We start from the raw sequence: 16709 nt of genomic DNA on the forward strand, positions 1-16709 counted from the left end.
GGACACTCCCGTAACTGGACTCGGACATTCATTTTGACCCTGAAACGTTATTTTCTTCAAATCGGACACTACTTTTTCTAAATTTGGAAAAAAAAAAGCTTTCTGCTTTAAATCGCAAGGAAAAAAACGCAACTTCTCAGCATTTTTAAAATGTAAATTTTTTTTGCTTTATCGATAACGAAAAATATTGTTAAACTACTTCACTACTGAAGAATCAATCTTTCTCCTGTCACCTTGCCTTATCTTTGTAAAGAAAGAAGAGAAAAGGATACTGTTCTCCTGAAATAATTCGGACAGCGGTATCTTTTGATCTTTTCATCTTGACCACACTGAGTTACAGTTATGAGACCCCTCAAGTTGAAATGACATCTTAAATGCTTTCAATGCTTTGTATTCTCAATGCTCCCCATTGAAAATTTCTTTAATTTTCTTATCAATTTGGAAGACTGTATTTAACACAGCTAGGGTAAAAGAGAGAACAGAAGTATAATCTTTGAGATGGTTATATAAATGAAACATTTATTCAGACACTTGATAGCTGATCAATTGTGAATAATCAACTCCATAGGTCCTCATGACTTGCAGGTAGGCATAGCTTTTTTTCCCTGTGAATCATGTGAGATTTACTTTCAAAAAAGTATTAACCACGTTCCCTATCAAATGACAAGTAGGTGTTAGGGGATGTAAAAGTAATCATTGAAAAAGACTGAGGATTGAAAGCTCCTATTCGGTATTATATGTCTAACTGGAGCATCTATGCTAATAGGAAAATTATATTCATTTATCTGTAACTTCATCTGGAATTATGTATTTATATCAAACTTCTTTATATATTCCTTATTATCTTTCTTAAAGTTTAAAAAAAACATACTCGTAGATAGTTATTGTAGATTATTTTTACATTTTCCAAAATATTTTAAAAACAATTTACGGGGTTAAACTTTGTTATTAGGGTACCCTTCCCATAAACGGACAATTTTTTCGGTCCCAAGAATGTCCGCTTTATAGAGGTTTTACTGTATATATATATATATAAAGAGAGAGAGAGCACATAATAAATAAATACAAAGAGGCCAAAAAGAAAAAAAAAGAGAAGAAAATTAAGAAAAATAATAAGCTGCAAGTAAATAGAACTCATAAAAAAACTTCAAAAGTAGATAAAATATGGAAAAAATTACAGAACAATGAAAAAAGAAAAATGATAATAATAAAATTCAGTGAAAAAATCCTAAAAAAAGGAAGAAAAAAAAAATCTGGAAAATAAAAGTATTAAACTTTTTATCAGCGCACACGATTATATCAGCAAAAAGGAGTGCTATTTAATATTGTATCAATATAGTCAAAGCAAAATATATCTATACAACAGTGTGAGGAGCAGTGAAAAAAAAGGTTTACAACAAATAAAATAGAACACATTAGGTAAAAATATAACGTAAAAGCAGAAAATAAAATGTAAAGAAAAAACAGAATAAATCATAATATGAGATTTATAAAGCGAGTAGTGAATTCAAATGATAAAGCGAGTATGTACGGGAAATTTTTCAAGAATGATTCAAAATATTTTCGTAAGAAAACAGAAGTTCAAATTGAGGTAAAAGCGGAAATAGAGGGATTTTGTTTATAATGCATTCTTACTGCAGTACTGAAGTGCGTTTGATTTGTTAGTTACCAAGGATGGGCCCAAAAATGGCTGCGCACAAGGTAATATTATACTGGATAATTTGTGACATGAAGTTGACAATTAATAATTTTAGAAAATTAACTTTTATTTAAGAAAAAAAATAAAATAAAAAAGAGAAAGAAACATGAATGGCCTGTTTTGCACATAATTTTAGCCACGGATTTGCACATGGTAAAAATTATACAAAGAAGTACATTTATTTACAATAATATACAATTAAGGATATTTTTAAAATCATAGTAATAATTCAAAAGGACATTCTTTAGTTTCAAAAGGGAAATGCTATTGAAAAGATCCTGAAAATCGAAAGTCACAATATAACTAATTTTATTGTGTTTAATAAATTCTAAAATTGGTTGATTATTATATTTTTTGAATATTTAGTCTGATATTTCCCCCCCGGATTTTTATTATTATCATTTTTCTTTTTCCCTTTTTTCATTGTTCTGTAATTTTTTCCATCTTGTCTCTACTTTTGTATATATATATATANTAACAAAAAGTATAAAAAACTTTACTGTCAAAGTAAGTTAAACTCATGAAGCTTAAATGAACGTAATTATATATACACATAATGAAAATTGCAAAGACCTATAATAAAAATTGTAAAGAAAAAAAAAATCCCTCTGAAATCAGCAACGAAGGTTTTTTAGGTTTCTAGTGTTTTAAAATTCATAAAACTTGCTAAAAAAAGAAGAGGAATTATAAAAGGCGAATATTACGTCTAGTTACAAGGCAATCCAAAGAACAATATGAAGAAAAGACAGGTCACACTTACTTAAAAAAAAAACATGGTTTTTCACCAAGAAAGTTGTGTAAAAGTGATTTTTTAGTTATGCTAATTGAATCACTTAGTCATATTTATATGAGTAAAGAGTTGCCTTATACAATATAGTATATGTTTGAAACATTTCCAAACTTAAGTAGTCTTAATGTAACAATTAACAAGAATAAAATTAACAAATAAAACCTTCAACTTAATTTTTTAAAAACTGCATTCAAAATTGAGCAATAAATATACAGATCCAATACTTCACAACTTAAATTAAAAATTGAGCAATAATATTTCGAAAATTACAAAAATAGCTTGAAATGTTACTATTTTAAAGTAAATACAAAGCAAATAAATAAATAAAGCATTGTTCATAGAGAAAAGAAATATAAATCCCTGAATATATATTTATGCAAAGGATTTCAATATGGTGCAAGACATTTACAAAGATAAATATTGAAAAAAATAGAAAATGATGCCATTAAACAAATCATAAACTAAGACATAAAACACCAAGACACAGAGAAACATAACTTTTTTACAAATAAATTTAGAGCATCTAAGTTCAATTCGTAATCTTTTATATCAGCAATATAATACTATTTTGAGTCAATTGATGGACACTATGCTTATTTTCTCCATATAAATATTACAAAATTTTTTCTTTATTATTGTAAAATATTAAACTACTCGCAAAAGTTTTCAATGTTAAAAATTTGTAGTTAAGATTGCATAAATTTAACATATAACGAGGGTATCTAGCCCCATTAAATGTAAAACACACATAACACAATTAGACATCTGAATCGGTAAAATCTATGAATAATTATTATCCACAAAAATTAGATGGCATTCATAAATTAAACTTCTATAAAATAAATATAGTTTCCAACATTTAATTAAGAAAAGAAGAATTGTAAATATTTCAAATTTATTCATGAATGAATCTGGTATATATTTACATAGATAAATCTTCGCAATTAATGTAGTCTTTAGAGAAATGTTATGCTGAGTTATTTTTCTATAATTAATAGAACTGCAGCATTTATAAGTATCATAATTTTTTGCGTATAAACTGCGGATTATTTCTTAAAAAGTATGAAAGGTTGCCACAGCGGATAATCTACCATAATTACTTCCTGGTCATCAGAAATCCTGAATTTCCTATCCACTTTTGTCAGCTATAAAAGCGCAAGAGACCATTCTTACTGAATGCAAAAAATTTGTGTACACAAATTCAGAGGTGCTGACGAGAAATTTATTGGTGAAATATATTTACCCATTAAAAAATCATTCATCAGGTTCCCGTTTGCATGTAGTCTAAAAGTCTCATAAATATAATCACAAGTCTGCAGACCTATATATGGAGTTGATTCGGGCGGTGGGAGAAGCACATTTTTGTATTTATATTTACATTATTTTCATCATAGATAAAAGTAGATTGCTGTGCTAAGAAAACCACCTTTCTGCAAAATTTGTGAAATTTACGGTGTTGCAGATTGCTAGGCTATGCGGCCACAGTTATTACGAAGAAAATTATGGTTCTTATTAAATGCATTTGAACAAAACAAAAGATTACAATAAATCCACATATAAAGGATGATAGTTACAAGATGCATTTTTTAAAATAACATTTCAGTTTATTAACGTTTAAATTTTTATGTTAACTCATTAAAAAAACTACAAGTGACTTTTTAAATAAAATTTTGGAACAAATAACATAAATGATGTAATCATGGAAGACTAATTTACACAATTACATATTTGATTGTTAGTCGATAGTAAGCTAAGCATTTAGTGGACGATTTCAAAAACCTGATCATAAAACTTGAAACAAAAATTTTAAACGCAATTAATGCTTAGAAAAATATTTTTCACTAAAATATGTGACGCTACAGTCATAACTTTTAAAAAAGGATTACATATATAACAGGTAAAAATAATACAGAATTAGTAATTACAGTGAACATTGATATATAATATATATTAAACTACACTACTGATGAATGCAAATGCTCTTGTACAATTTTATAATGAACAACTTTAGCCAAAATTAAAGGACTCAAAAAGTAAAGCATTTTTTAACTCTTGAAAAAATTGCTTTTTTTTCAGAGTTGAAAGCAGCTGAGTTTTATGAGCACTAAAACTCTTTTCTTATAGACATTGAGAAAAAGGCCTTATTATATGTTTATTTGTTTCATTATAAATTAAATGGAAATACAAATTTAATAATAAAACTAATGTTCAATATTTCACAATTTATCAAAAACTAAATCTTTCATACAATTAATATTTTACTGTGCAAATATTAGAAAAGAAAAGCTACAAATGTATTCTGACGTTGTATTTTACATTCAGAAAAAAATAATTATATTTATGGTAGACTTCTTCTTAGTTTGCTTGATTTTTACAAAGACTAGAAAATAACTGTTTAATTTAAATGCATCGGTTTTAAATTTGATGTATACATCTCGAATATAAAATAATTTGAATGAGAGGCATTATGGAATGCTCATAAACAAATCATAATTCCACCTCACACTTTAATTTTTACACAAAACTCATTTATTATTTACTCATTATTTAACTTGTGTATCTAATTTATCAGTAAGTTTCTATTTGAATTAAGTTTTTTGATGACAAAGTGCACGTAAAAATTCAGCAATATATAAAAATGGAAGCCAACAAGTGAACACATGGAGAAATTATATAACATGATGCAATTAATTATGCATCCATAGATGAATAAAATATGTAACAAGAAAGTAAAAGAACACTAGCAATAAAGAGAAAAAAAGTGAGAAATAATTTTATAAAACACTACATGAATATTTCTATGAAAACACATGGAACATTTTTTATAAGTACAATTAAAGAGATTTTTGAAAAAAAATATCCTGCTACAATGAAGTACGAATTTATTGAGAGTGCTTTAAAAATAAGTTAATTCTGATAATAAAAAGAAAACATTGGAAGATTAAATAACCAATACAAACTTCCTTGAGGATTAACAAAAAGTATAAAAAACTTTACTGTCAAAGTAAGTTAAACTCATGAAGCTTAAATGAACGTAATATGTATCTGTTTGTGTAAATATCTATCTATACATATATATATATATTCATAATGGTCATAGTGACCCATTATTTACCCTGTCAGAATTGGAAATGGTAGTTGACGACTTAGGATTAAATAAGGCGCCGGGACCGGACGGAATCCCCGGTGAGATATTTAAAGAATTACTTCTTATTAACAAATCCTGGCNACACCCTTGTCAAAAATGAAGTTAAAAAAAAAAAAAACCCCTCTAATTATTAAAATGGGGAAGAAAAAAAATAGTGTAGAAATCTTATAACTAGTCAGAAAGGTAGGATGAAAAATGATAAAATCAGTTTGCTTGCTCTATAAAAATTGGTAGTTTTTCTAAGATTTCCCATTCTTTGTTTTTCTTTGTATTTGACTCGTTTAAATATTAATTAAAGGAACCTAATGCACACCTTTTTTGTTTTATTTTTTGACAAGGATTCAAATAACGTATATTAAGGACAATCACTACAGAACAAACTGTACATGTGTTCCACAGTTCTCAAATCTTCAAGAAAATTTGAGTATCTAAATGTATCTGCAAGATTGAAATCAGTATGCAATTACAAACTTGATATACTAAATCAGGACAAGATCAAAACACATGAGTCAAAAACACATTATGATAATATTAGCATGTCACAATATGAAATAAAAATCAAAATACTTTGAATAAAATTTTGTAGTTTCAGAAGATGGTAAAACTATTGACCCAACTTGAGATCTTGGAAATGAAAACATAATATAGTTTTTATTATGATTAGAGGTAAAGCAATGGTATCAAGAGCGTTTATGGGTTGTTTAAAAAAAAAATTGGAAAAAATTTTCTGAAAAAATTCAATATTATTCACAATTTATAAAAATTTCAGCTGCAATTTAAATGCACAAAAAACTTAAAACAGCGGGACATTTTTTGAGTTGAAACATGGAATAAAATATCCCCTCTAACCTGCATAGTTCTCCTCTGTTACCAATGTTCAAAAATGCTTAAATAAATAAGTTACCTAAAACAATAACATCACAATTTGATACCAACATAGTATCGATTATTTTTCTATGTAATTATCTTTATTATTATAAAAGATAAAAGTATATCCCTTTTAATACTATTTATAGAAAAAATGCAAACATTTATTACATTATTTATAACACTTATAACATTTATTACAATGCAAATATTATCTTCAAATTTATGTTTCAAGTTAATATTTAAAAAAAAAAAAAAAATGCATACTTACACTCCATTTAAATTTACACAGTGAATTACTAAATTTATTTTATCATATATAGTGAAATAAATCTTAGTACATTGTAAGAAATTGAGGCGAAAAAAGGAACAGGGTAGTAGAGCTAAATTTTAAATGTTCTTGCATTGCCAATTACTGATTTTTAGACTTATGTATACCTATTAGACTTATATTAAATATTGATACCTATCAATATATTTCTTTTAATAAACTTATTATGTAATGAAATACTAAATTAAAAGTCAATAAATAAAAGTTGTAAGAAATCCTCCTCATATTACTATCTAATACTAAGCTTTAACCCACTGGCGGTTAAGGAAATGGGCAAAATTGGGAGAATGTTTCTCCCCTACACACAGTTCCCCTATCAGTTAACATGGGAAAACCGGTTTTGCTATGCAGAGAAGACTGCAGGTTAAAATGCGACTTTTTACGTGCAGAACCGTCAGTGGGTTAACCCCTTCCTTCTCGCTCCCGTGAAAATGACGGGGTGAGTTTTCGTCCGATATTTCTCGGTCCCATGATATTGATGGGCTGGAGTGTTCAATAGTAACGCGCCAGTAAGAATAAAACTAATTTATTTCTTTTGATGGAAAACATTTTATTTCTCATTTTACACACCTGATGGCAGTACCAGGATATTTTTAAGGTAATTGTAGATAGTTAGTTTATTTTAAACTAGTTGCAGCAGTAATCAAATACGTAATACAAATACAAAAGCCAAAAAATTGGCACTTTCATGACCGTTTTCTTGAAAATTAACCGATCCTTAAGGGGTTAAAAGAAAAACATAGAAAAATGTATTTTTAGTTTAAACTTAATCAGAATAATTAAGAATAATCCAATTACAAAACAAAAATCGATAAAATCAATTTTTAATTTAAAACAATCTACATTTACAATTAACTATAATGAGCATGGTAACAGAGTGGAAGACTAACAAAGAAGAAAAAAAAAACTGCAAGTTATTTTACTTCGACAGGTTGGATTGAAAAGAAGTGTTTACACAAAACTGAAAAGCATAATTTGATCTTAGCATTAAAAAAAATCAGATGAACATAAAAAATAAATTTAAAACAGTTTTGCTAGTAACCGAAGGGAAAGTAAATAAAATATCCTTACCTTGACAAAGCTTTATTTTCTTAGAATACAGCAAATATAATGACAGTTTTTAAAATGGCTACCTTATCTGAAAATAGTACTTCCAGGGATCTATGTATGCCAACACAACATAAATAATTTAATAAAATAATTATGGAAACAGTAGATAAAATCCTGGGACAACATTCTTGTGGCAGAATCATTGCAAGATTGTGGCAAAACATTCTGGCTTTCTATTCTGCAGAGTTTTTTGAAAAAGTTTTTATTCTTCTGCATTATTATGTACCAAGAATACTTTTCTCGTGCAAAGGGGGAGAGAGAAATGCTCATGCTTCTTCGATTCTCATTTGAGAATAACAAAAATTTCAGTAATGACCTAGCTTCAGAATGGATTTCCAATTGATAATATAAAAAAAAATTCTGAAATCCCGAAAGTTTAAAAGATAGTTGTTTTAGAAATGGTGTTCTGTCTTTCGTTTTTAAAGAGCACCATATTTTATATTTTAATAAAATATGACTGAGTGTTGACTTTGTTACAAATTCAGATTTGTAGCAAAAGAATTAATTAATTTAAAAAAAGCAATAATGAAGCAATATTATGTATTAGGTTATAAAAAATTTTAAGCAATAAATTATTAAAAAAATCAATGAATAATTTATATAAAAGTACAATTAATATAACAAAATAATAAACTAAATGAAGAAACAGTATAATAGGCCAGTTATGACTTCATTTCACATGATGGCATTTACAACACTTTAAAAGAATTTTTAACATCATGCTAATACCATAAAGATTATTTCACTTAATATTACAGTAAACATGATTTTTTAGGAACCAGTGCTTTTATACTAAACACATGGAATACATTTACAAAAAAAAAACAAATTAGTTCTGTAATCTCAAAATATATAATCAATATAAATGTGTTTTTTTTTCAACCTAGATACCTAAACGCTTATCTATTAACACTTAATAAATGACATTGTTTCCATGGAATTCAAATCATACTAAAGTTTGTTTTTCCAGAAAGAAATATTTTTCACGCATTTTAACTTTAATTAATATTTAAGCATTTAATAGCTAATCTGCAATATTAGCTATTTTGATAACCTCATAAAAATATTATTAACAGCTATTTTGACAATTTCATAATTAGTTTAATAAATGATAACTATAATTGTTTCAATGAAGAAGTTAGAAAACTAAATTAGTGTCAATTTATTGTGAGAAAGCTATTGATTGTACCATGTTAGAATGACTAACAAATTACTATCAACAAGTGATAGTGTTAACAAATGACTATCTTAAAAATCCTTAATTCTTACGAATACTAAGGATTTGACGTCTAAATGCAAAACTTTGATATAAAATAGAGAGCTGAATTGAGAATTCACATTTCTTTGAAAGCTATTGTTTACCATACTGATTAGTAACAGTTGCAGTGGTTTTGATTTAGCTATCTTATGAAGTAATAGTTAAATTAGAAAAAAGAAATATAAATAAATAGGAACTAAAGATCACATAAACATAGTTATAAAAATATAGAATATTTCGTTCTTGTATGATACATCTCTAATAAAAAGACTAAAGAGATGTTATGAGATACTTCGAGAAACAGTATAACTAAAGAATTTAGCAAATATGACTTACAACTTCTCAGTAATAAATTATTTACAATTTAGCAAATTATATACAACTTTATAAGAAATCTAACATTTTCTTCATTTTTTTGACTTGAGAAACTTCATTTTTTTCACCTATAAAGGTTTAATAGATCAGTTTGAGATCAATACAGTTCTCAAAAAATTTCTAAGATATTATTCAAACTCCTTTAATGAACAAATTTCCAGTAATATGAGCAATGTATGCTTGCAGATATGCAACTCCTTCTCCAGTCACAGAGCTAAAAAAAAGATTAAAAAAATATTTTAAAAAAAGTTGATAAGTATATAAGCAGTGAATTGATTGAACATTATGTCTTTAAGTAAAAAAACAGTTAAATTTTTGTACTTCAAAACTCACATCAAAGCACTCATTTTTCCTGAGGCAAAAGATCTCAAAGTACTTCTTGAAGTGGTATTTGATGTGTGGGTTATTGCTAAAATTTAAATATTGTACAATGGGGGGAAAAATCACAGATTAAATTTTGTTCTAATGATCGGATTTTCATGTACTAAGTGTCAATCTTAATGGTTTCTGGAGGTAACTTCAAATATGCTAATTAATTAGTGCTAACTATTAGTCAAGTTATGAAATTAGACACAAAAACGCACTTTCTTTGAATAAACGTATTTTTTTTTACATATTTCGATTCCTGACCTTCAAAATTGGAAGTGACGACAAAATTTCGAAAATTTGGATCATAAAGGGGGGCAAATAAGTAATATATATATCTGGTGATAATCCTTAAAAACAGCCAAGCAAAGTCACTGCCGCAAATGAATATTTTAAGGTAACTCATAGACTAATTCAAGAGAGGATACTTAACTTTACACCGTTGCTGGGCAAAAAAGTTCAGACTATTAAAAAAAATTTAAATATTGTTCTTGATTGCTCGGAGAGGTTTATATATTAATAGTTAATAGAAAATATCTCGAAGTTTCATGGCAATAGATAATTTTTCAGCTTATTTCTGTCCAAGAAGCAAAGATTTTTCTTTTTCATATACTTTGAAAAGAAAATTTAAATTAATTTATAATTTCTTATGATATTCTAAGTTTCTAGAATTTGAATACATGAGCTTTTAATCTGAAATTATTTGGGTTTTTATGTCATTTTAACTTCATTTATACAAGGAATTCATACTAAAATCAAATACATATACATAACTTATTATAGCTATATACAAAATTTTAGGGATAATCATTTCTACAGCTTTAATCGAGTCTTCTAGGCAAGAAAGTTTGAAGAAACAAAAGAAAGTACTTGGAAAATAAAATGCAGATTGTATAGTAATTCTAATGCACATTTACAAGGTTTTACATAATTTACGATGTTTCTTTTTTCTATAGGAATTGCTGAATGTTAAGTGGCATTTCAAAAACATTAAAATATGTTATGTTTAAGAATAACATATTAAAATAATATGTTGCATATAGTATGATTCATTATTTAAAAAATTGCGTCATTCTGCCAGATATTTAGGTTGCCTGGTTTACTTTGCATAAAGATGATTTGAAAATAGCATTCTGATATCGAAATATTCAGAAACTTATTTTCCTCAAATTCACCATAAAATGTCGTACAACATGTTCTTCAATTACGATAATCTACACTTATCACCAAATACCGATACTGTGATTTCTTTGTTTTTTTATATATATCTGATACGATACAGAGTTCATAAGATTCTTAAGATACTGAAATGGAGGCATAAAAACTTAAAAGATAAAATATTCAATTTCATTAATCCAAAATATCTGGTCTCAAAATTTCAATTTTAAAGTTAAAGATTACTTCATAATTACAATATTTATGCTATGGTTTTCTTGCTTTTTCTAAGACCACATGAATCCTGTTAAAATATTAAAATGCATATGTTTACTTTTACGAGCATAAAATCCTTTCACAATAGTAATCGAGACCCAAATGTAAAAAAATTATAATTGATGATAAAAACTTCACTGGTTTAAAAAAATATGAAGAGGGAAATAAAAGTAGACATGTCTACTTTTATTATGATCTATTTCTTCTTAAATTAATGGAAGTTTTTATCTTTTCGATTTAATTTCTTGGGATTATTTATTTAGTAACACAGTATATTAAATTGTTTCAGGCGATATTAAAATAAATTTTACGTAAGATAAAGGCATAGGTTCTTAGATTGAAAAAATAATAGTTAGTCGCAGCTTTCTAGAAAAATCAATGCAGTACATTTTTTTAATTGCTAGCCTTTGTAAAATTTTTAAGGGCATAAAAAGAAATTCAGTTTACAATTGAAATTTCAAAAGTGATAATGGAATGTCTCCTAACACCTGGAATCAAAATTAAGTAGTTACAAGGAGAGCTATTTCAAGGAAGTTAGCATTTTTGTCCTACTCGAAGTTGTTTGAAAATGTATTTTTTATTTATCAATTCCAAAGTTTATTCTATATATATTTAAGGTTATTTTTAGACGTACTTCGATCGAGTTTATTTTTAAAACCTTATTTGCAAGAAATTATTAAATAATTTGCTGAAAATAAATTATTCAAGCCATATGATTTAATGCATTTATAGTAAAATAGTAAACGGGGCTTCCATCACATATCCTTAAAATTGATACCGCTATCAATAAATTAACGAAATAAGCTTAAATAACTAATAATAGCTAAATTTTTCTTGTTTTAGTGTTCAAGGAACATTATGTTTTGTAAAAACAGATTTCAATTCTGGAAATAACAAAATTATTGAGCAGGTTCCTTTGAGCAATATTATTATTATCCTGTTATGCCGAAATATATCAAAAATTGGTATTCCCAGTTTCTGTAAAAAGTATGTTAACCGTCTCGCTGCGTATTTATTAATTTTTCCATATCAGTTAATGATTCTAAAATTGTGGCATGGCTTCAGAATCTTTTTACAAATTTCAATTTTTAGTATTTGCTGTTTTACAAAATAAGGCGTTTTTTAATAACAAATTATGCTACAATAATATCCTGGGAATCATGCTTAAAGTGAAAAGTAATTTTAACAAAAGTAAATTTTTAAACATCTTTTTATAAAAGAGCAGCTTTCTTAAAATTAATGGTGCAAGATATAAGTTTAAACATCAAAATAAAATTGCAGTCTAAATTTGTTCATTTAAAAAACAAAGCAAACAGTTGTGGTTTTTTTGAGTTGCACTAATATGTATTTACTTTTCACAAACCAAACAAATACGAAACAATAAAGTAAATAAATAAATAATTTGTTGGTTCAATCTTAGAGAAAAGGGTTCATCTATTTACTGTGATCAGTCAGACGTTTCGCACTGAGTAATTTTAAGATGAAAACATTCCTAAAATTTTATCAGCGTATAGTTCTGAGACTCAGACTATAGTCTGAGTCTCAAAATATTCTCAGAAAACTTAAAATATTCTCAGACTCAGACTATAGCTCTGAGACTTGAAAAAAAATTACTAATGAGTGTTAAATTAAAGAAAAGCTTTAAGCAACAATAAAACTTAAACAAAAGAGTTTAGTATATTATTCGAAAAAAACCTATATGGTAGTATAAAGAAATAGCAAAAAATATAATGAAATAATTAGTTGAATAGTTCTTTTAATCACACATGGCCAAGTAATTAAAAATTAAATTTTTTAATTAAGATGTCAAGACGACATTTAAGATTGAGATATTTTAAGATGCTTAAAAATTTTAGATACATATTCATCAGCTCTTTATGTTCTTCATACTCCTTGTAGTGACTTATAAAGCATCAACACTATTTTAGATAATCTATGCTGAGGTCACAAGAAGCAATAAAAAAAACAGTATGTTAAATAAATAGTCAGCATTGAATAATTTAAAGCAGCAGAGGGTCCTTAAATTCTAAACAAGATTTTATTTTCAGCTAGCAGGCAATGACTCTTAAGTTTTCTAGCATATTAATAATAAAATAATATACATGATAGCGTAAGGAATAAGATTTTTAAAATTGCAAAAATTTAATCAAATAGTTGGTAAAAAAATTCTGTGAAATACACCCGGAACGATAATTAAAAAATTTATTTAAAGATTAAGACAACATATAAGGTGTTGAGAAATTTTACGATGCTTAAAAATGTTGATTATGTAATCATATTAACAATTATAAAATATATATTGAAGAAATTGATAAATATATTATTCCAAATCTATGCATACATATGTATATTATTAAAATTGTATTAATTATTGATAAAACCAACTAAAAAATAAAATATAATAACATTAAATATAATCACATTCTATCAGAAACATGCTTTTATAAAACTCGACATTCGTTGAAAAAAAAATGCTTTTTATTCAATAAAATGCTTCATTCAATTTTCCTAACTAATTACTTAAACGACTAAAAAGAAACATGGTATTTTATAATTAAAAAAAGCAAACAAAAAAGATTAGCACGCAGTTACTAGCGAAAAAAATATGAATGAAATTTCACTCTACATTTGCGTAAGTCCAGTTCCTCGTAAATTAACCACATTTCAATATTAATAGTCCCATTTCAATATTTCTTCATTATAGACAAATTATTTTTTTAAAAATAAATAATTTTAATTTTCTTCGGCTTCTACTAAATAAAAACAGTTTAAACTTTAGATTTTTCAATAGAAAAATATATAGATTAATATGGTATAAAAAAATTGTACCTCATAATTCAAAATTTTTTCATCAATTAAATTAAATGATTAAAAATAATAAATTATTATTAAAAATTATTTTCTGCATGAAATTATCTTTGGGTAAATGGATTTTATAAGTGGGTGCAATTTTTTTAAAATTAGTTTCAAAAATATGAATAAAAACGCAAAAAGTGAAATTAACATTAAGGGGTTCGAACTTTGGATCGCTCTCCTGACCAAACAATGGGGACCATAGTTCCCAGGTTACGGCAACCCCATATATTTTGAAGGTTAAGAATCCAAATATGTAAAAGAAATATGTTTATTCAGAGAAAGTACGTTTTTGTGTCTGATTTCGTAACTTCATTAACAGTTAGCACTAAATAATTTGCATATCTGAGGTCACCCCAGGAACCATTAAGATTGACATTGAGTACGTGAAAATCCACTCATTAGAACAAAAGTTATTCAGGGTGATACCTTTTTTTGTCCACTGTACTACTGCCATTTTCAAAACTTATTTTTCTTGACAGCCAACACAATATAACATCTGTAACATTTCTGCTTTTTAGTTTTAGTTTTCACATTTTGTACATAAGAGAACATTTTCATTTAAGTAGAAGTTGGAATTTTTATGAATGAACGCGACACAACAAATTCAGTATTGCTGAGTATAAGGCAAAATTCCATCCGAAATTAAATTTTTTTTTTCAAAAAAAATTCATATCATTTCAGATTTAGTATCCAATCCTATAACTATTTTAATCTGATATGTCATAAGAAACTACAGTTATACAATACTAATGGAGTTTCTTTTGATCCTAAGAACTTTTTATAGTTATTGTTCAATTAAAATAAATAATCAACAATTTTAAGGTGATTTTGGATACACCACCAATTTGTAGAAAATAAATATTTAAAAATACCTGGGATCTTTTTTCCTTTCAGTGGAAACTAGACCAATAATATACACATATATATATTGTTAAATCTTTTAGCGAGTTTGATAAAAACTAAAGTTGTTGAATGCCTAATAAGCAAATGCTTTCAAAAGGGTATACTTAAGCAATTAACTGCTGATGCTGCGTTTGTGCACCACTGTTTAAGTAAAACAAACAAACATGCAATCTACATTTTTTTTGTCAGTTTTTTCCCATATTTCATTTGGATGTGTTATACATTAGGTTTCTCCTGTATGCGATTTTATGCTTGCATTCTTGAGAATAAGGAAGTCCCATAACTATACCCATTCTGTATAATTCAAAAGCCAAAAATCTTCAAAAAAGAAAAAGGATTTTTCAGAGCAAAATGAGAGGACTTACTGCTTTACAATTAATATGACTTGACTTCTTTGTAAGATGAAACCTGCTTCATACAAATTTAAGTACATTTCTTGATAAAATTTATTTGTTTAACATGTGACACTATTTTTAATAAAATTCATTACTGATTAACCTTGATTTCATAGTTTAAACCTAAAACTAAAGCATCAATAGAAAAATTGACTTGAATATATAATAAGACTTTGATAAATAGACGTTTATAGACCTGTGATTAATAGACCTTAGTTTATAGGCAGAAGTTCCAGTGTCATGTTGGGTGGATAGTAGACAAGCTGGATAGGTTGAAAACTTTAAGTCAATTTAGGATGGGATGGACAGCTGCCAATGAACATTTCTTTGTTCACAATTTTTGGGAAGAGTCTTATAGCCATTCTTCAAAAATCATACTAGTCAATTACGTTGTTAAGCTTTAATAAAGTTTTAAAGCACTGTTAAATTTATACCGCTTCACAAAATTCCTTTTATCAAAAGATTAGCAAACCAGAAGCTATGTAACTAAAGCAGAAACTATAATTTTCTAACTAAATACACTTTAGAATGATACAACTAATTATATGTTAGAATGATACAACTACACAATCTTTCAATATTTATAACTTTCTGCACCATTTCTTACATCTCAAACAAGAATTAGAGAATGAACATCAAAAATTTCAATTTACCACTCTTAAAAAACAATTGAATACTATCCTTACAATATCATAATACCACCAGGGGAAGAATAATGATAAGAAAGCAAAAAGGAATAAGTTACTGAAAGCTATTGCAACAATATCAAAAAAAGAAAGAACCTTTTGCATTCCTATATTCAGAATTTTTCAAGGTAGACAAAACTACAATTTAATCATATTGGACCTTATTTCTTTTTGGATAGAGTTCTTAGAATAATAATAATTAAGAGAAATTAAAATAAGTTTAGTTAGAAAATAACAAAGTTGTTGGTTTCCTTCTACCCCTGCGCTGTTAGCTGGGAATCATTTTATAGTTTCGAAAGTTTTGATTGGTTGGAAATGTTTTTTTCCATAAAAAAAATTGACTTAGAGATAAGAATTGACATTTAAGGAAATAAACTTTTTTTGAATTATTAAGAAAGTAGACTTTTTTTGAACTTTGAGTAATGGAAAAAATTCAATGTTAATACTGGATTTTTGGCAGAGTTTAGAAATTACTTTGAACAATCAAAACTTCG

The 16709-nt window shown here is 26.6% G+C and overlaps 1 protein-coding gene across 3 annotated transcripts in view; it reads right to left on the reverse strand.

The window, feature by feature from the left end:
- Positions 1–5945: 5945 nt before the first annotated feature.
- Positions 5946–16709, reverse strand: part of LOC107456901 (GTP-binding protein 8) — a 56424-nt gene continuing 45660 nt past the window's right edge. For all 3 annotated transcript variants that reach the window (XM_043040069.2, XM_016074875.4, XM_016074877.4), the window contains one exon: positions 5946–9792. In XM_043040069.2, coding sequence (XP_042896003.1) covers positions 9711–9792 — 82 coding nt within the window. In that variant the 3' untranslated portion in view covers positions 5946–9710. The remainder of the gene's footprint in view (positions 9793–16709) is intronic.

This window comes from Parasteatoda tepidariorum, chromosome X1 (genome assembly GCF_043381705.1).
Source record: "Parasteatoda tepidariorum isolate YZ-2023 chromosome X1, CAS_Ptep_4.0, whole genome shotgun sequence".
NCBI lineage: Eukaryota > Metazoa > Arthropoda > Arachnida > Araneae > Theridiidae > Parasteatoda > Parasteatoda tepidariorum.